This window comes from Cebidichthys violaceus, unplaced genomic scaffold, assembly GCF_023349555.1.
Source record: "Cebidichthys violaceus isolate CVI_PGR_0920_01 unplaced genomic scaffold, fCebVio1.0.p SCAF_82, whole genome shotgun sequence".
Classification (NCBI taxonomy): Eukaryota; Metazoa; Chordata; class Actinopteri; order Perciformes; family Stichaeidae; genus Cebidichthys; species Cebidichthys violaceus.
The window spans coordinates 841935-863446 of record NW_027176967.1 but is presented as its reverse complement, the minus strand read 5'-3'; the positions used below and the strand labels follow the sequence as shown (position 1 = coordinate 863446).

Sequence of the window (21512 nt, the reverse complement as noted above, 5' to 3'; positions counted from 1 at the left end):
ACAGTTTCATGATGTTTTTATTATAACTTGATGCTTTCAGCACTTTCCTGCCTCAACAGTCATTTTCACTTGTTTTGCTGATTTTAAAACAAGATTCAGGCTGGGTAGAGGTCAAAAGTGGATTTTGTGAAAGTTAACATATTTTTAAAGATTTTCTTCAAAAAAAGTGCATGAGGACCGTTGATTTCACAGTTTCATGATGTCTTCAGTAGAATCTGATGCTTTACACACCGTGACTGGTTTAAGGTATATTCTCAGCCTTTTATGCTTTTAAAAGAAGTTTTAGGCTTGGAAGTGGCTAAAAGTTGATTTTGTGAAAGTAAACATAGTTTCAAAGATTTTCTTCAAAAAAGTGCATTAGGACAGTTGATTTCACAGTTTCATGATGTTTTTATTATAACTTGATGCTTTCAGCACTTTCCTGCCTCAACAGTCATTTTCACTTGTTTTGCTGATTTTAAAACAAGATTCAGGCTGGGTAGAGGTCAAAAGTGGATTTTGTGAAAGTTAACATATTTTTAAAGATTTTCTTCAAAAAAAGTGCATGAGGACCGTTGATTTCACAGTTTCATGATGTCTTCAGTAGAATCTGATGCTTTACACACCGTGACTGGTTTAAGGTATATTCTCAGCCTTTTATGCTTTTAAAAGAAGTTTTAGGCTTGGAAGTGGCTAAAAGTTGATTTTGTGAAAGTAAACATAGTTTCAAAGATTTTCTTCAAAAAAGTGCATTAGGACAGTTGATTTCACAGTTTCATGATGTTTTTATTATAACTTGATGCTTTCAGCATTTTCCTGCCTCAACTGGCATTTTCACTTTTGTTGCTGCTTTTAAACCAAGATTCAGGCTGGGAAGAGGCCAAAAGTGGATTTTGTGAAAATAAACATATTTTTAAAGATTTTCTTCAAAAAAAGTGCATTAGGCAAGTTGATTTCACAGTTTCATGATGTCTTCAGTAGAATCTGATGCTTTACACACCGTGACTGGTTTAAGGTATATTCTCAGCCTTTTATGCTTTTAAAAGAAGTTTCAGACTGGGAAGAGGCCAAAAGTTGATTTTGTGAAAGTAAACATAGTTTCAAAGATTTTCTTCAAAAAAGTGCATTAGGACAGTTGATATCACAGTTTCATGATGTTTTCATTAGAGTCTGATGCTTTCAGCACTTTCCTGCCTAAACTTGCATTTTCACATTTTATGCTGCTCTTAAAAGAAGTTTCAGGCTGGGAAGATGCCAAAAGTGGATTTTGTGAAGGTAAACATAGTTTCAAAGATTTTCATCAAGATGTGCCTCAGGACAGTTGATTTTACAGTTTCATGACGTTTTCATTAGAACTTGATGCTTACAGCACTACTGGTTAAAGAGGCATTTTAAATTGTTAAGCTCTTAAAATAAGTTTCAGTCTTGGAAAAGGCCATATTTTGATTTTGTGAAAGTGAACACAGTTTCAAAGATTTTCTTCAAAAAAGTGCATTAGGACAGTTGATTTCACAGTTTCATGATGTTTTTATTATAACTTGATGCTTTCAGCACTTTCCTGCCTCAACAGTCATTTTCACTTTTTTTGCTGATTTTAAAACAAGATTCAGGCTGGGTAGAGGTCAAAAGTGGATTTTGTGAAAGTTAACATATTTTTAAAGATTTTCTTCAAAAAAAGTGCATGAGGACCGTTGATTTCACAGTTTCATGATGTCTTCAGTAGAATCTGATGCTTTACACACCGTGACTGGTTTAAGGTATATTCTCAGCCTTTTATGCTTTTAAAAGAAGTTTTAGGCTTGGAAGTGGCTAAAAGTTGATTTTGTGAAAGTAAACATAGTTTCAAAGATTTTCTTCAAAAAAGTGCATTAGGACAGTTGATTTCACAGTTTCATGATGTTTTTATTATAACTTGATGCTTTCAGCATTTTCCTGCCTCAACTGGCATTTTCACTTTTGTTGCTGCTTTTAAACCAAGATTCAGGCTGGGAAGAGGCCAAAAGTGGATTTTGTGAAAGTAAACATAGTTTCAAAGATTTTCTTCAAAAAAGTGCATTAGGACAGTTGATATCACAGTTTCATGATGTTTTCATTAGAATCTGATGCTTTCAGCACTTTCCTGCCTAAACTTGCATTTTCACATTTTATGCTGCTCTTAAAAGAAGTTTCAGGCTGGGAAGAGGCCAAAAGTGGATTTTGTGAAGGTAAACATAGTTTCAAAGATTTTCATCAAGATGTGCCTCAGGACAGTTGATTTTACAGTTTCATGATGTCTTCAGTAGAATCTGATGCTTTACACACCGTGACTGGTTTAAGGTATATTCTCAGCCTTTTATGCTTTTAAAAGAAGTTTCAGACTGGGAAGAGGCCAAAAGTTGATTTTGTGAAAGTAAACATAGTTTCAAAGATTTTCTTCAAAAAAGTGCATTAGGACAGTTGATTTCACAGTTTCATGATGTTTTTATTATAACTTGATGCTTTCATCACTTTCCTGCCTCAACTGGCATTTTCACTTTTTTTGCTGCTTTTAAAACAAGATTCAGGCTGGGAAGAGGCCAGAAGTGGATTTTGTGAAAGTAAACATATTTTTAAAGATTTTCTTCAAAAAAGTGCATTAGGCAAGATGATTTCACAGTTTCATGATGTTTTCAGTAGAACTTGATGCTTACAGCACTTTACTGGCTAAAGAGGCATTTTCACATTGTATGCTCAACAAGTTTCAGGCTGGGTAGAGGTCAAAAATTGATTTTGTGAAAATAAACATAGTTTCAAAGATTTTTTTCAAAAAAGTGCATTAGGACAGTTGATATCACAGTTTCATGATGTTTTCATTAGAATCTGATGCTGTCAGCACTTTCCTGCCTAAACTTGCATTTTCACATTTTATGCTGCTTTTAAAACAAGTTTCAGGCTTGGAAAAGGCCACATTTTGATTTTGTGAAAGTAAACACAGTTTCAAAGATTGTCTTTAAAAAAGTGCATTAGGACAGTTGATATCACAGTTTCATGATGTCTTCAGTAGAATCTGATGCTTTACACACCGTGACTGGTTTAAGGTATATTCTCAGCCTTTTATGCTTTTAAAAGAAGTTTTAGGCTTGGAAGTGGCTAAAAGTTGATTTTGTGAAAGTAAACATAGTTTCAAAGATTTTCTTCAAAAAAGTGCATTAGGACAGTTGATTTCACAGTTTCATGATGTTTTCATTAGAATCTGATTCTTACACACCATTACAGGTTTAAGGTACATTCTCAGCCTATTATGCTTTTAAAAGAAGTTTCAGGCTTGGAAAAGGCCACATTTTGATTTTGTGAAAGTAAACACAGTTTCAAAGATTGTCTTTAAAAAAGTGCATTAGGACAGTTGATATCACAGTTTCATGATGTTTTCATTAGAATCTGATGCTTTCAGCACTTTCCTGCCTAAACTTGCATTTTCACATTTTATGCTGCTCTTAAAAGAAGTTTCAGGCTGGGAAGAGGCCAAAAGTGGATTTTGTGAAAGTAAACATAGTTTTAAAGATTTTCATCAAGATGTGCCTCACGACAGTTGATTTTACAGTTTCATGATGTTTTCAGTAGAACTTGGTGCTTACAGCACTACTAGTTAAAGAGGCATTTTAAATTGTTAAGCTCTTAAAAGAAGTTTCAGGCTTGGAAAAGGCCAAATTTTGATTTTGTGAAAGTAAACACAGTTTCAAAGATTGTCTTTAAAAAAGTGCATTAGGACAGTTGATATCACAGTTTCATGATGTTTTCATTAGAATCTGATGCTTTCAGCACTTTCCTGCCTAAACTTGCGTTTTCACATTTTATGCTGCTCTTAAAAGAAGTTTCAGGCTGGGAAGAGGCCAAAAGTGGATTTTGTGAAAGTAAACATAGTTTCAAAGATTTTCATCAAGATGTGCCTCAGGACAGTTGATTTTACAGTTTCATGATGTTTTCAGTAGAACTTGGTGCTTACAGCACTACTAGTTAAAGAGGCATTTTAAATTGTTAAGCTCTTAAAAGAAGTTTCAGGCTTGGAAAAGGCCAAATTTTGATTTTGTGAAAGTAAACACAGTTTCAAAGATTGTTTTCAAAAAAGTACATTAGGACAGTTGATTTAAAAGTTTCATGATGTTTTTATTATAACTTGATGCTTTCAGCATTTTCCTGCCTCAACTGGCATTTTCACTTTTGTTGCTGCTTTGAAACCAAGATTCAGGCTGGGAAGAGGCCAAAAGTGGATTTTGTGAAAGTAAACATATTTTTAAAGATTTTCTTCAAAAAAGTGCATTAGACAAGTTGATTTCACAGTTTCATGATGTTGTCATTAGAATCTGATACTGTCAGCACTTTCCTGCCTAAACTTGCATTTTCACATTTTATGCTGCTCTTAAAAGAAGTTTCAGGCTTGGAAAAGGCCACATTTTGATTTTGTGAAAGTAAACACAGTTTCAAAGATTGTCTTTAAAAAAGTGCATTAGGACAGTTGATATCACAGTTTCATGATGTTTTCATTAGAATCTGATGCTTTCAGCATTTTCCTGCCTAAAGTGTCATTTTCACTTTTTTTGCTGCTCTTACAGTTTTTGCCCGTTGCTTGAACACTATAGACCCATGCTTAGACTAAAGTAACACAACTTGAAGCTTTTGTTACCATACCTCAAACACATGTACCCATACCTTAAACAAAAGCGCTGCGTTGCAATCTAGTTGCAATTCTGCAACACACTTGGTCCTGCATACTACACTCTATTTCATACATAAGACATTTCGTTTAAAAATGAAATCTCAGGGTGCCATTTGGAAAACACATGTATCCAAAATACAATACACATCGTGTAATTGCAACCAGTCAAATACACACCTGAAGGCACTTACTTGCAAAACTGAACACCAATCAGCCAGCTACAAAAAGCCCTCAGTTTAGCCATTTCAAGAACTTTGCAAGCGTGGATGGAGGGAGAGCAAGAGGAAGAGGAAGAGGAGGAGGACAAGGTCAAGGTCGAGGAGGCCCTGCACGGACCCCTATTTCTGATGATGTAAGAGCAATTTTGGTGGACCATGTCATCAACCATGGCCTGACTATGAGGGAAGCTGGGCAGAGAGTCCACCCACATCTAAGCCGCTTCACAGTGGCATCTGTAATAAGAACATTCCGACTAGAAAACAGGTATGTCTTCACCTCTCTATCTTCTACTCTACTCAGATGGTATTTACAGCACTCTACTACAGTATATCACATTACCACATCACTTGTACAGGGTATTGCAGGGTGCTAATGCTCCCTTTGCAGCCAAAGTGATAATTTTTGTGAAACATACCATGATTATAATGAGATGTTTCAGTACAGTGGATGATACAGTATATACTGTACTGTAAGAACAAAAAGCAAACCGATGACAATTTGTGGTTGTATTTCACTAGAATGACTAGAAGACCTTCTTGGGGAGGACGCCAACGCCTGTTCACACAACAGCAGGAACTTGCCGTTGTGGACCTAGTGAGGGCAGACAATGCCATCCGTCTCCACCAGCTACGACAGAAAATACTTGCAGACAGGCAAGTGTTCAACAACATAAACCATGTGAGCATCACCACCATCAGACGCATATTGGGAGAACACAACAACACCATGAAGCAGCTCTACAGGGTCCCATTTGAGAGGAACAGTGTCAGGGTCAAAGGACTTCAAGCTGAATATGTACGGGTAAGTGTAACTGTCCTTTACATTTACAATACAGTATTTCTGAAATCCAGTAGCAGCTGAATATGTACCATATCAGTACCACATGGATCCATTCGGAGAGCTACACAGGTACCTGTGTGATGGGGTGAGGGTTCTGTATGTGTAGCAATGTAGTACAGTAATATGTTTTCTTTTTTGTTACAGAGAATCTTGGCCATGGATGGAGCTGCACAGCCTCATGAATTCATTTTCATTGATGAAGCTGGATTCAACCTGAGCAAAACAAGACGACGGGGTCGTAATGTAATTGGCCAAAGGGCAATTGTGCACGTCCCGGGGCAGCGCGGGGGAAATATCACAATGTGTGCCGCCATAAGCCTTCGAGGGCTTCTGCATCATCATGCAAAACTAGGTCCATACAATAGCCAACATATACTCACATTTCTAGATGCTCTCCATAATATAGTTGTACAGAACAGACCAAATCAGCCCAGGTTTGTGGTGGTATGGGATAATGTCAGTTTCCATCGGGCTGCTCTGGTCCAGGCCTGGTTCACCAACCACAATCAATTAGAAGTGGTATACTTCCCCCCTTACTCACCATTCTTAAACCCTATAGAGGGATTCTTTTCGGCTTGGAGATGGCGTGTATATGACCGCCAACCACATGCCCGCATGCCTCTTCTGCAGGCAATGGAACAGGCCTGCGGCGACATTCAGGTGACAGCAATCCATGGATGGTTTCGTCATGCAAGGGGATATTTTCCCCGGTGCCTAGCCGGAGAAGACATTGCTTGCGATGTCGATGAGGTCCTGTGGCCAGACCCCAACAGACGGCGGAATCCATGAGCCCACGTATGCACAATTGCCATGATTTTCTGTGTTTACAGTATAGTGTTTTTTCTATTATTATTATTTTCTTTTTTGCTTTATCTGAATTCATGTTACTGCAATGTACAATATTGAGTAGGCCTATTTGCTTTTTTGGTTGTTTGAAAATGTGCCTCCTGAAAATATGCCTTCTGAATAAACAGTGAAAATCAAAGACTTTAGTGTTTTATATAAAGTAGACTACTGTGTTCCCCCTGATCTGAAAGTGTATGCATATGATGCAAGTATGTGTCATTTTGTCATCAGAGTTACATTTTGACAAAGGAATGTTAGGTTTTGATAGCAGAGTTTCAATTTGACACAGATGTGAATGGTATATTTCCCAGTGTTGTGTCATGTTTACTTGTGTGTAGAGTTTGGGCACAATCAGCGAAGTTTTGCAAAATGTGTTCAAGCAACGGGCAAAAACTGTAAAAGAAGTTTCATTTCAGTGAAATGATGTAGGAACAAAGTTAAAAATGAATACGCTATACAAAGATTTTTTATAAAGTTTTTTTGACACGCTATACCAAGACTTCTTTTCATGGAGGTTTTCGACATATACTAAAATTTCTTGTTTCCACATATACTAAGAATTCTTCTCATGAAGTTATTTGACATATAACAAGACTTTTTCATGACGTTTTTTGACACGCTATACAAAGACATTTTTCCTGAAGTTTTTCGACAGGCTATACCGAGACTTCTTTCCATGAAGTTTTTCTGACACTCCAACCCAGTACTTACTGGGTTGGACTTTTTTCAAAACATTTGCTGTTATACCATACTTTCTTTGACATACTTAGTCATGATGTTTTTGGACATATATGACTTTTCTCATGATTCTTTTCAAAATGCTATATATACAATGACTTTTAAATGACATTTTTTGACAGACTGTTTTGAGATGCTATACTTTTTTGGACATACTAAGACTATGACTTTCGTCACAAAGTTTTTCAAAGTACTATATTATGGCTTTCATTTTTCAACATACTACTTTTGCACAAAATTTGTAATCAAACAATACTTTAACTTTTGTATGACATACTATTCTGACCTTTTGATCTTCTATACTATGACTTTATATTTTCTGACATACTTCAGAAGGAGTTTCATAATTTAGGACGTAACATACTATGACTTTTTAATGACATTTTTAGACATAAAAACATACAGTACTAACTTTTTAATATTTTCATATACATTGCATAAAGTATGACTTCTTTAAGGACATTCCTATGGAATACTATACCATGACTTTTTTATGACCATTTGATGACATACTATACTGAGTTTCTATGACTTTTGTTTCTGACACAGTATTCTATGAATTTTTTTCATGGCATAGTATACTTTGAATTTTTATACTATATGTTTTAAGAAAAACAATGAAATGTAGGATTCAACGTTTTTTGTAGCTTGACCTATATTAAGGAATCTAGAGCCAGCATCTAGTCTGAGCTTTACATTTCTAGACTGTATATATTATTTTATTTACATGACTGATGACATTAAGACCAGTCAAACAGGACGTAGTAGTAGAGGCCTAAAACATGAATCTGTTGGGTCTTAAATAGAGGCAGTCTTAAACAGTTGTTTAATGCTAATATTAGTATTTGACAGAAAAATCGCATATCCAATACTTCCTTTCTCGTTATTTTCTAAAAGAATTGTGACCATTAGTAGTGGACACTACTAAAGATGCTCGGAGAGGCCAGCGTGAAAGTAATTTTGCCAGGATAATCTTTCCAAGTTCCATAAAAAAGTTTTCATTTGTGAGAACATGTGAAGAATTATTATTTATATATATATTTTTAAATCAAGACATTTTTTTCTCCCTGTGAGTTTTAATTTACATATCTTGCTATCACATACCTCATCTTTAGACTGAATAGAGAAATAAAACCAACCGTAAGAAAAAAAATTCACCTTCCAATTTTTTTTTTCCACTGGTTTCACAGATGAAAAAGGAGACAAATTATCCTGGCAAAACGTTTTTCACCCATTCTTAAATAATTAACACTGGAGAGAAAAAAATACAGCACAGACATTTCAGTAATGAAACTCTCATTACTTATTGGCCGACATACTCGCCAAAATGATATATCTGCGATAAACTAAAATCAGCAAATATATTGTCCGGGCTATAGAGCCAAGCAATATTTCTTATCTCCATACTAAGAGTTTTTTACATATACCGCAGTATCAAAAAAAACAAACTTTTAAAAAACATACGACCCTTTCAGAAAAATAGTCAAAGGCAAGTTCCAGTAATTTGTAAAAGAATAAACAGAGCCTTAATAAAGTTATACCCATCCTGTATTTTATACTTAACAGTGTACATTTGCCAAAGCAAAATAGAAATATTACTAAAAATGTATATTGAAAGGCACAGCATCAAAATACAATTTGACATGCAAGTTTCTTTTTTAAAATTGGAGAAAACATTCAAATGTTGACCCATCTGGCCTGTCTGTTGAATACTAACAGCTGTCCGTCACAGGGTGAATACTTAGCTTAGGGTCGTTGCTTTCAGAGGCATCCAGTCAAAATGGTGAAGCAAAATTACTACTGACTTACAGTACTAAGGATAGAGGGATACGGCTATGCATTCTCCTCAAGCTCTTGAAAGATCTGACATTTGTAACAAACATTTTCTGTAAAAATCCCTCTGAACATGAGCTGCACCTGACTTCTATGATAAGCACCCAGAACCGTCCTTTGTACAACAGAGTCCACAACTACTTCTTTACATCACTGTCAGAACACATGGCCCCTGTACATAAATATACATATTAAATATACATTCAGAGGAGCAGGGAGAAATGAGCATGCAAATTTGGTCCACTAGTAGTCAGCCAAAACAGAAAGCATCCACCCAAGACTCATCCTGAGAAACAACACTGACCACTTGGAGTTTTCTCCAAGTGGACATGCAAAACTGGGGCTGTTTTTGGCACATTTGCGGTAAGTCATTTTTTCTTTTTCTACATCCCCAACACCTGACTGATGTCTGTTGTTTTTTTTCCCCTCAACCCCTTTAGAGGTCAAGATGGCTATCTAGCACTGTGCATGGCTTAAAGTCTCTTGATACAGATTTTATACAAAGTTTCGGAGGAGCAAAGCACACTAAAATATTCCAGTTAAAAAAATACAACAATGAAGACTGAATATAAAAGTAGATGTAAACGGGAAAGTCCTGTCAGTCCACAGGCGGTGCAGTTCAGCTTGTTATACAGTAGATCTGCCAAAACATAAAGGCCCAAACACAGGCTAATAACCCCGAAATCTATACTTGTTCCAGTTACTGTAGAATGTGATGTGCAGGTGTTCGATGCTGCCGTCTCCATTCCCGATTTGTGTCTCCTGAGTTGGCAAAAGAAGAAATCCAGTAATACTATTTATTTCCATGTAGTTTTTTTTGAAGATTTATCTTGAGAGTTTGCTGATGACTCGAATGAGGGCAGCATTCTCATCCTTGAGCCTCTGGTTGTCTGCTCTGAGATCCCCCAGAACCTACAGAAACATTGGTGTTTTTAGCTTCAACACTCCTTCAAATATAACAGTATCACAGCGTTCTACTCTTTTACCATGAAACTGAACTGTTTACTTCATTCAAGAGAAGTAATTTTTATGCTGGAAGAATTTATTTTTTTTGCATTACCACCAGTTGAAGTGGTCCACCTCTGCAGTAAAACACTGCAGGAAACCTCAAGTGATCTTACGTTAAATCTACAGTGGTAATTGTTTTGTTTTTTACAAAATATCCATTATATTTTCTTTGTAGGACCTTTAGCCACAGGAGACTGAAATCTCACCATTCTACACTGCTGACAAACGAACCATATGCTCTCGTTACTGTGCTGGACTTTTAGTGGTGCAAAAATAAATACATGGTTGCTACGAATGACCTCCAGTATAATACTACATTATCGTTGTTTCAAACACACGATGATGTTGCCTTAGTTGGATCACACATGGTGAAAGATTTGGATTATTTTTTATTATAAAATTAGTATTGTTTTAATGTGGGATTGTATGAGGTACTTACGACCAAAGTCAGTGTATTACCTACACTCTGGAGAAATAAATGAGAGTATAGTTTGGTTAGTTTGTTTGTGGCTTTGAAGAGAGCACATATAAATGTCTTCAGTTCCCCATGAGAAAGGGCTGAATATAGCACACCCTTAAACTGATATTGATTATGGCTAAAATAAAGTTTTGCTGCTGCCTTTGTTCATAGCAATATATTGCTTTGCTTCTGTGACCACTTTCCTGCCAAGCTGGGTGGATGCCGGTCGCCGTCTACTGTAGACTATGGATAAGTACCTCATACAACCCCCCTTTAAAAAAAATCTAAACCATCCCTCTAAACTTGAAAATGCAGCTGCGCTAATGACAGGGCAGCATCCCTATAGGCTACATTAAACATGTAAACTAATGACACTAAAAACAATTCTAGCTTTAGCGTTGTAAGTGTATATTTTTTAAGGTGCATCAAGTACAAAAGGTGCCCAACATAATGGGTCACAATATGTTGCAGTGCATACAATAAATATATATTTTTTTGGACATTCACTCTGAAGTTTTCATCTGAAAGCAGCATTGCTTGTGCAACTGTTATAATCAATTATTTGGGAATAAGAGCATCAAATAATTACACTAAAGTTAATTCAGTACGGTAAGTAATCAGTGTTGACATCTGTACCTTCAGCTCATCCTCCAGTTCCACTGCTTTCCTCTGCAGGGCCAACTTCTCCTGTGAACAACGGTTTGAACATCACAAAAACATTTTGCCAGAAAGTCCATTCATTGTTTCTGACTCCTTGGCTTCAGGCTCTGCTGAACTTGTAGCGCTATATAAACATGCAATCCTTCTCTGGTTATTTATTTTATCAGCTTCAGTGACCAGAAAATAAAAGATGTTTTGATTTTTAAAACTAACTGTTACAACTCTTTTGCTTTTCTCCTTATTGTGATATAGAAATATATGTTCTGTGTGTATGTATATATATATATAAAAAATAGTATTTATGTATATAGTACAGGAGGTTTGTTCCTAGAAGAACAGACGCAGAAAAAAACACGACTTACAAATCTCTCCAGTTCCAGGAGAGCCGGTCTGTCTGTGCTGCACTCTTGACTCTGCCACAGAGAGAAACAGTATTCAAACAGGTGATTGTAGAACTACACAACTACACACACACAACTACACACAACTACACACAACTACACACAACTACACACAACTACACACACACACACACACCTGTTGGAGTCTCTCAAGCTCCACTTTGTTTTGGCTGAGCAGCAGCTCCTTTTCTTCAAGCTCGTCCTTTAGCGCCAGGTTCTCCTGCAGAACCTTTAAGTACAGCTAGAGGGAAACACAAAAACACACACAAAGATATTCAAACTACAACAACCTGAAGATAAAAGCTCACGTGTGCAGGTGTTAGCATGAGTGATGCTACAGTACGGTCTACTGGGGGTTTCTGTTCATTTCTCCCTACAGCTTGCTGGGTGTCACTCCTGTTCAGGCTGGTTTAGATATCAGCTATAATTCACTTTCAGTCCTCAGGTGTGTTAATATGTGAGCTTTTCTGTGAGAAAAGGGTCAGACACATACCGTTCTGTAGTCAGCTGATAAGTCTCCCAGTTGACTCTCACTGCAGAGAAACACAAGACTTTTAAACACCCGACAGAAAATCCTTCACACAAACAAAGGCAATACATTGATAAAACTAAGAATTTACCTTTATATCCTGAAAATAACACTACATACAACTAGCAGGCCAAACCAGCTGGTGCACATACAAATGCAGAGTACACAGTCAACCATGTTCAAACAATCTTCCCCTGCGGCCATCATTTAAGACATTAATCACCACAACTTAAAAGAATTGAACATAAGCCATAACACAACATTTTTATTTTTTTTTAAAAGCGAAAGAGATGTATAACCAAAAAGTAAAAAAACAAACAAATATTCTGTTATCATGGTTTGTCTCTGAAATGTGTGAAATTATAATAAAATGTCACAGAGAGGAAAAAAACACTTACTTGTAGGTACTGTTACTGTTTGTATCATCCAAATGATCATCTTCATTTTCATTCTGAAAAACAAAAAGGCTCACATTGTCAGCTGCACGACAGTCGTTATCTTAATAAGGACATTTTCGCTGTTGCACATTTTGTAGCCTTTTTTGTTTCAATCAAAATGCTTGTAGTCAAGTAGCAAGTTTGAGGAAAGTATGACAGCTTGTGTTTTTGTTGTGGTCTCCCACCGCTGTATTCATGTACAGGCTTCCGGGGTTCAAGCTCAATGGCTGCAACCGGACGCTCTGCACGTTAAGGCGCAATGGCAGTGTTTTTTTTTAACAGCTGTATAACTGAATAAGATCTGTTTCTCTTACTGACTTACTGAGTGAAAGGTGAGAAGCAACATAAGCTTGTAAAGGAAGGAAGTTCTCTCACTTTTCCTCTGTGTGTGTTTGAGTGAGCGCACATATGCGTGCATTATGTGAGAGACACAGTTACACAGCCTACAGGCCTTAACAGCCTGTAATATATCCAACTATATCAAAAAACTAACTTATTTCTTCTCAAGGCAATTTTACATTGCTCCAGCGTGAGCCAGCCTGTACCTTCTGGTGATGCAATTTTGATGAATAATATTGTAAATAAAAATTCAATAAAAACTCGTGCTTTTAATGAATCTCCTTACTATGAGTGAATTTAAGTTATATAAGTTGCACTATTTGCAGGACCACCAGAGCAGAATCTTGGCAATAGCCTCAGAAAGGCTAAATAGCGACAACAACTTAAGGCTACTGTTTTAAAATCAAAGAATACATTTACTAACCAGGGCCCTCACATAAGAACATCGTACTATCAGAGCGCTAAATATATTATGGATTTATGTTCAATGGGCTAAGGGAGTTACTCTCCGCAGCGAGCACTACGTCAACGGCCCTGGGAAGCAGTGACATGGCCGGAGCTGCAAGCCTCTGTCACTTTCCTTTTTCCAGCAAAAAAGTAACACACACACACACACACACACACACACACACACACACACACACACACACAAATACTGTGGTGAGCTCTCTGCCATGTTTGTGATGATGTACGGTTGTTTTCTTTCTTACCTCTCCGCCTGGCTGAACGATGCCAGTGGAGCGTCGCTCCCTCCTCCCTCTCCTCCTGTCCTTCACTCCCAGACGCTTCTCTCCCTCTGGCTCCACCTCATTCACTAGGTCTGTATCTGAAACACATGGAGGTTGACAAAAAAACACTCCTGAAGGACATTTGGTTGAGTCAAGAATCTAACTAACCACGTCCCACGCCGGTGTAAAGATCCAAAGAAGAATGAATAACATGTAACAAACACGGCTAGAACACAAAAGGTGCTTGACAGATGCGTCACTGGAGCTCAGTTCAGGATTAATCTAAGCAACTATGCAATCAGGTAGATTAGTTTCCAAATATAACTTTCTGTAAAACCGGAAGTTGTCATATCTTTGACCTCAGTTTCTATTTCTATCTCTGCAAGTTGAGAGTAGCGAGATCAGTTAACATGACGCTCTGTTTGGCTTTGTGATCTTTAAAAAACTGACCTGATGCATTTTACTGATCCAACAGGCTGATTTAAGTAAACATGGTGTCATCAGACGAGGAAATGCTCAGTTCCACATTTAAAAAAAATTAAGCATTGAGTGTGGGAAAGGGTGGCCAAAACATAGTAAAGAGGAAGCAGTACACTACCCACGACAATATGAATATATGGTAGCCACCCCGCTAGATAAACCACACCTAACCCTCCACACCAGCAGCACCCTTAGAACCCATGTGAGGAAACCTCAACCTTTCAAAACTATCCGGAATAGCACTCCACCCACAATATACAGCATGTTTGTATCTAGTATTACAGTAAATAGAAATGGCTCTAGCGTTTCAGCCTCACTCACCCCTTTCAGCAGGTGTGACAGTAACAATGGGGCTGACAGGCTGGATGTTGCGAGGCGGTGGATCTGCAGCTTTAGGCACAGTCTTCTCTGCTTCTTTCAGGTCTGTCAGAGTCACACCCTGCCGGTACAGAGCAAAAAAACTAAAATCACTCAAAGGCCAGTCAACTAAGACCTCTTTAGTTGAGGTTCTTTATCAACGTTATGCTTTTTTTCATGCTGAATGAATGGCGTTCACAAAACTAATTAACACATCTTTGGTAAACACAAGATTTCAAGTGGTGCCTTTGTGGAAAAACTCAGTTATACAGATCGGATGATTATCTCGACTGATCAATTAGTCCACTGGTGTTAGCTGCTACCTCAAAGTAAAAGATTTTAAATTTCAAAATAAGGGGCACTTTTATTATGAAGAATTTTTAGGACATGAAATGTGTTTTTCACCAAATTAGAGGAGCTCGGTCAGTGGCTACTCTTCAATAAAACGGGTCCACTCATACTCCATGTGTTGTTAACACTGCTCTAGAAACATTTTTTGTATATTGAAACACAAATATATTGCCTGTTACAAACTTTTTTTTTTTTTTTGCACATAATAAAACCGATGTGAAGCAGTACCTGTGTGGAGCGACGGGACCGCCGCATCAAGCGAGAGCGAGCTTTCCTCTGAGACTCAGACTCTTCATCTCTGACTGGAGCCTGGAACCTAAACACACCAACAAACACAAATTATATGCTCCATAGACAGTATTATATGTTCACATTTTTTACAATCAGAGAACCATTAGGGGACCGTATTTTTCATTTATTTATTAAATACAAAAAATGTTTTATGTTCATGCTCAACCACTGTGTTGTTTCTTACTTGCGCCTGTCAGTGTTGGGGGTGTTGGGGCTCTCAGCCGCGGCCTCCCTCGTCTGAGGGGTTGGTTGGACTCTGGCAGTGCGGTTCGCCTTGTCCTGCTCCTGCTCCTCCTCGCCTTTCTCCTCTGGTGTCTGAACCAAGTAAGACACAAGAAAACAGGCCATAGGCTTAACTGTAATCAACTGTCAACAATTAAACTTTTGATTCATGGCCCCAATGTCAGCATACTGTTCAAATACATTTTTTTAGTCAACATTCTTTAAAAGGTTAGTTAGGATTTTTTTAAGTGAGCAGCAACTCCTGTGTACTGTGAGGTAATTTTACTGATTTTGTAAACGGAGTCTTGTTCTTTTGAAGAGAGCATAGTTTATAACAGCTTCAGTTCCCCGTCAGTAAGGGCTGTCTGATGGCAAGGATAGGCGGTGAAAAAAATAAAATAAAAATCACCCCCGATCACAGCAGTACATTGCTTTGCTCTTGTGTTTGAAAGAGCAAACACTTGAGGTTACTTGAGGTTGAAAGAGTTAGGGTAGGCAGTCAGGTAGGCGGAAAGTATTGAACTATATGTTCTTTCCCATTTGGAATATATATCACTGCTGTTTGTTTTAAAATTGCTGGAACATTAGACATTATGGCTTTTTTTCTAATTTGCTCATATTCATAATATTGTTTTTAGTCATTATTTGTTCTTTACACCATGTTTTCATTCAATAGAAAACTACTGAATGAAAATTAACAATATTTTCTTCATTAATATACAGGCAAAATCCCAATCCAAAAGACAACAAATTGAAACTGCAAATTTAGGGATTTTCTTTTTAGTATATTTTTTTTATTTGTTGTAATTACATCAACTGGGCTGGAGCAAAAAGAACAAGCTATGTAAAATAGTAGTTTTGTAGAAAACAACGAGGAAAAAAAATAAATATCTAAAATCACCAAAAGCACAAATTGAAAAAAGTAAAAACCCTTTTGCGATATCAAGAATGTTTGATCACATTTTGTCTTTTCCATCAAGCTTTTCTATGATGTACTTCATATAAAACACTTGGCTGATGTGCACTGTAATTTGTACCTTGTCATCAGGGCATGCTGTGGATGTGATCACACTCTCTGGACTGGACACGGTGTAGCTTTCTGGGAAAAGAGAACCAGCATCTTTTGGAATCACAGGCATTTACAGAGTTTGTAGTACTTTTATCAACACAGCAGCAGGCTTACCAGAGCTGCTCTCTTTCTCCTCACTCAGCTCCAGGCTTCCCGAAACACCCCTCTCTTTAGACTGGTCCTGCACATTCATCTTGTCTTTACTACTCATCCTGCACACTGAGCTCCTGGGACACATGAAATGGGGACAGATGTTGGCATCGAGGGAGCTTATTGGATGACACTGCTCAAAGAAACTCTTCAGAGCTCCTGCGTTGATTACATGGCAATGTTTGTGGATGAAGGTGTTACTGGCATGTTTATTTGTTTTTAGTTTACGCTTAATACCTGTCAGGGAAACCTGCCCTATGTGTTCACAGCAGGGAACAATTAAAAAAAAAGTTGTATTGGGAAACATAATTCAGGATATGTTACAGATGGACACTAACCTCCGCCGTTTGTTTTGTGCGTTTGCAGCGGTGGAGCCTGGTTGGTTTTGCCTGTCCAATATAGACTGTGGAGAGAGAGACAGTTGTCAGTGCTTTTGGTTAAAATCACATAAATTAAATGCATATAATACCAGGTAAAGACAAACTCTCTCACATTTGCTTGTTTCTGTGATAAATCCTCCAGGAGCTCCTCAATGCTTTCATCAGCTACATCAAATGGTGTCTGACCCTAAAAAGTGAGAAACAACGTGACAAAAATGAAAAAGCATGTTACATTTACAGTACCAAGTTCTTCTACAAATGATCTAAATGTCATGCTGCTTCTGGAAATGAAAGAACACGCTAAACATAGAAGAATGATGTAATAAGAAAAGCTTTCGGAAATATATGGGGTCATACCGCATTACTTCGAGCCTCCATGTTGCACAGCTGTTCAGCAAGGATGCGACAGGCCTCCCCCTGACCCCAGTGTGCTGCAGCATGGAGAGGCGTCCAGCCATCAAAGTCCATAGCCGACACATCCAGCCCACACTGACACAGTATCCTAAACAACACCACAGCAAGTTGACAACAGCAGAACTGCATGATACACTAAATGACAAAATATAACTTCCTGAAATGTTTAAGTTCAAATGTTAAATTATATCCATTATGAAAAACATTAGGAGATGCTTACTTGAGAGCCTCTAGATAGCCTTTGGCTGCAGCCACATGCAGTGGGGTGGCCCCGGTCCTGGGGTGTCTTACATCAGCAGGTGGGCCCTCAGATAGCCAGATCCGGGCATCCGTCATTATCTGTTCCTCCTCCAGCCGCTTGGCTGCCTCCAAGTCCACACCTGGACACAGACAGAACATGTCAAACACATGCGTCTCTTCTTTTATATACGAGGCATTCCATTTGGGTAGTTATTAGGGATTATGTTAGAAAATTCAAAATCATTGTTATTGTTCCAGTAATGAAATATCAGTTGATACTTGTTCTGAGTGTGGACTTTTGTCTCTCTTTCTCTTGGGCTCTCTGTGTCGGTCAGTGAGCAGGCACGCACAGAAAAAAATAAACCGGTCAGTATGAAAATATTTACTTTTGTCTTCACATTGTTGCATTTGTAAGATTAATATCATCATTTATCATATTGGTATCGGACACAACAAGTGGATATTTAGGGCTGTAGGGCTGATTAAAGGCTACAATAATATTATGAGTATTATACTATTTGTAGAATTAGATTCCAGTGATGGATGCGTAGGATTGTTTCTGACTGAGGCCAAAAAACTGTTTGCTCTTCTGCTTGCCACACACAAAGGGAGAAACACACCCATAATAATGGGGCAGTCTAGCAGCAATCTAACAGGACCATGAATTACATGAATTAATTGTTATTGTGGTTTAGATAACCACAATAACAATTTTTTTGGGGTGATGACGTCATAAAATAAGACAACAGACATTTAAAGTTTCGTTCGAAAATCTCAATAGAAGCTTTGAATTTGAGCAAAAAGTACATTTGGTATAGCCCTACAGATCATAAATTATTATCAGCCCTGAAATCCCAAATTGGTGCATCTCTACTAATTATGCTTCGTCTTAGAAGTATGCAGGATTTAAACCTCTCATATCAAGAAACACAAACACATTTGCCCAAGATTAACCACAAACAAATGATGAAGCATCCTTTTAAAAAGGACAGCACTCACCCTGTCTCAGAGTGTAACCCTGAAGGAGGGACTCAGTGCTCTCATCCAGAGCAATGTCCAGTGGAACGTCACCATCACAGTTTACAGCAGAGAGAGATGCACCTTGCTGCATAAGAAAACTGTCAAAACAAACATGGACACAGTCAGAATCCATTTAACTGCAGAAACATTTGCCAACCAATTCTAGACGGAAACGCCTAATCCTATCACGTTACCGTCAAAGCGATGCCAAAAAGGCATTATTAACAGAACAAGAGACTGTAGGAAAAAGAATGGTGCATCAACTGCTAAATCATTTGAGCTGCATGCATTTGTGTGCCAGGCCAGCCCACTCAAGCTTCAGCTGACTGCCAAACAGGAAAACAATGTTAGTATTGTTCAATGCACAAATACTCTGGCACCCACGCTGCATTCTGACGTCTCCAAAGTGTCAAAGAGTACTGTATTACACAGCTGTAGTCTGCTAACTGTAGAGACGTATACTACTCACTCTGCAATGTCACAGTAACCGCAGGAGGCAGCAACATGCAGCGGTGTCCATCCCTCACTATCAACCTGGTTTACGTTGGCACCGTGTTCCAACAGGAAGGACACTATCTCCATGGTGCCATCTATGCAGGACTGTGTAGAAGAGAGGAAAACAAAAAGTAAAAAAAAAGTATAAATGTTTCATTCATATCAGCATCAACCAGAAATTTTGATTAAACCCTTGGAGGAGAAACTGCCTCACCTGGTGGAGAGCAGTTATTCCATCGGCATTGGAACAGTTGATAATTTCTGCCACTTCCTCCTCCTTCCTTGTTTTGGTTTCTTTGGCCTCCTTCAGCATCAACTGGGCCTCTTCTGTGTCTCCGCTGGCACAGGCAGCCAGGAACTCTGCAGCCCTGTCAAACCTCACCCTTTTCCTAAAGACAGGGGATACAGTTAGCTAGATGACCTCTCTGATTAGCAGTTTTGCCAATTTAAAGAAGAAACATGCCTTGTAGCACCAGTGAGATTCATACAGGGAATAGACAAAAAATAAACATTTTTCAACACAGTTGCAGTAGCCGTGTAGGAAAAGTCAATGTGATGTGATAAGACTGTTAAAGGGGTTTAATTACAGGATGAGGCTGGCAATATTTTATGGCTTCGTTCCTGTCAACAAATCCAATGAAAATACTTAAGCCAACAATGCATTTTTCCATCTCTTAATATTTTCAGGCATCCCTACCATATCAGTGGTTCTTTGCAGTCCCAAGGCCAGCTGGACTGAAGTCTTAAATCTTTAAAGATGTCATAAATACAAAGTCTATTTTTAAATAATTCCCTAAAACAGCTGGGCATTTCCTGCAAAACACTCAGTAAAATATGTATTTCTTGGGGACTTTTGCAAATTGTGGATTTTGGTGCGATAGTGGATATTTAAAGCTGCAGGACAGTTTATGTGGACCTGATTCAAAAGTAAACCATAGTAGCCTAGTTTATGTTACTGAAGGACCATGTCACCCAATTTAACACTCGGGCTCCCTAACAATTGAAGTCTATGGGGGGGGCAAACAAGCAAGACCAGGCTTTAAATACAAAGGCAATACTTGCTTTATGATCAGTTCATTGGTGGTTTTGGTCTTCTCGTGGGATTTGTTGCCAATAAGAAAACAATGAACATTAAAAATAGATTGCCACTGCCTGTATTGGCAGCACTGCAAAAAAAAGTGAATGAGCAACACGGTGCTTGACAAGCAGACCCTCACCAGGACTGATTGTTAGCTAGCTAACACTACACACTACACACTATGGCCACAGAAATGACCGTTGGCCACTGACAGTTGAGTGGATGTTATTTAGCTGAAAGGGGCTAGAATATTGTACTTAAAGACATATGGGTCGTGTTATTTGTTCCACCCCCTGTCCAAGCCCAAGCACAACATTCCTCCTTTAACATGTCTTTAACGTTAGATGTTAAGCTAAGCTAGCTGGGTGTTAGCCGGCCGGCTGTTATTGTAAAACGTTTCGACGAGACGTTTCCTCACCGTCGTTTGAGAAGGGGACTGATTTCATCTATGCCTACACACACTGGCTGGTCCCTAGGCGGGTCGCTAAACTGGGCCTCCGGCTCCCCTGCTCCGTTCTCGGCATCGCCCCGCCACCTCCGCCTGGGCACGGCCGACGCTTTGTTGGTGCATGAGCCGGCCCAGCGCTTCAGCTGCTCCCGCCGCTTGGTCCTCGCCGAGTCTCCCATTATTTATTAGAGGAGGAGGACTGTGTTTTTAAAAATAAAACATTCACTGGCAGGGAACGACACACCCTCCATGTGTATACTTCCTGGTTCTTGTTCTAAGCTCTGGATGTGGAGGAAGCCTCGGCTCGTGTTCGTTGGCGTCGGGAGCGCGCAAAGCTGTTCGGGCTTGTCGTCTGTCTGACGTCACCGCCACTGTTCTTTAGTAGACCATAGACAGTGTATTGAGTAGACTACTGACTGAATTTAGGAAGTATTAGACCATAGGCTGTACATAGAATATACCACATACTGATTTTAGGAAGGATTAGACCATTAGACCTGTATATAGTGTGGAGGGGAAATGCAGTAAAGCTCAATGTCTGGGAACTGTACACATGATAATGCACACACAGTTAGCAGAACACTTCCTGACATTGTGATTCTTGTGAGACTCGGATCAGTTGTATTTTGAAATGATATCCACAATGAAGGTAATTAAGAAGGTCCAAAGCGAATCAATAACAAGCCAATAGGAGCCTCTATTACTTTTTACCCCTTATAAATGGTGCCCTAAACTTAAAGAAAGTGGGACTGAACTATTATAGGATCTGACTGTCTGATGGGAAGCCTTAAGCTTTGAGGATATTGACCAAGCTTGACTAATCAAAGT

General features: G+C 38.5%; 2 protein-coding genes across 3 annotated transcripts; one reads left to right on the top strand and one right to left on the bottom strand.

The window, feature by feature from the left end:
• The first annotated feature begins 4946 nt into the window (after positions 1-4946).
• LOC137866403 (uncharacterized) lies at positions 4947-6515 on the top strand. Its single transcript, XM_068702290.1, has 3 exons — positions 4947-5134; positions 5389-5671; positions 5855-6515. The coding sequence occupies exons 1-3, from the start codon at positions 5049-5051 to the stop codon at positions 6497-6499; spliced, it is 1014 nt and encodes a 337-aa protein (XP_068558391.1). The 5' UTR covers positions 4947-5048; the 3' UTR covers positions 6500-6515.
• A 2309-nt stretch (positions 6516-8824) lies between these two features.
• ppp1r12c (protein phosphatase 1, regulatory subunit 12C) lies at positions 8825-21002 on the bottom strand. 2 transcript variants are annotated; one of them, XM_068702263.1, is made up of 20 exons: positions 20655-21002; positions 19373-19547; positions 19133-19263; positions 18643-18761; positions 17624-17783; positions 17347-17491; positions 17102-17176; positions 16948-17012; positions 16574-16686; positions 16428-16489; positions 15353-15483; positions 15106-15193; positions 14491-14608; positions 13672-13787; positions 12584-12636; positions 12150-12189; positions 11793-11897; positions 11618-11668; positions 11232-11282; positions 8825-9889 (listed from the first exon to the last, which is right to left on the bottom strand). In XM_068702263.1, the coding sequence occupies exons 1-20, from the start codon at positions 20861-20863 to the stop codon at positions 9797-9799; spliced, it is 2100 nt and encodes a 699-aa protein (XP_068558364.1). In that variant the 5' UTR covers positions 20864-21002; the 3' UTR covers positions 8825-9796. The 2 variants fall into 2 exon arrangements, with proteins under 2 accessions (XP_068558364.1, XP_068558365.1); XM_068702264.1 differs by having other exon boundaries at positions 9797-10039.
• Between the last annotated feature and the right edge of the window lie 510 nt (positions 21003-21512).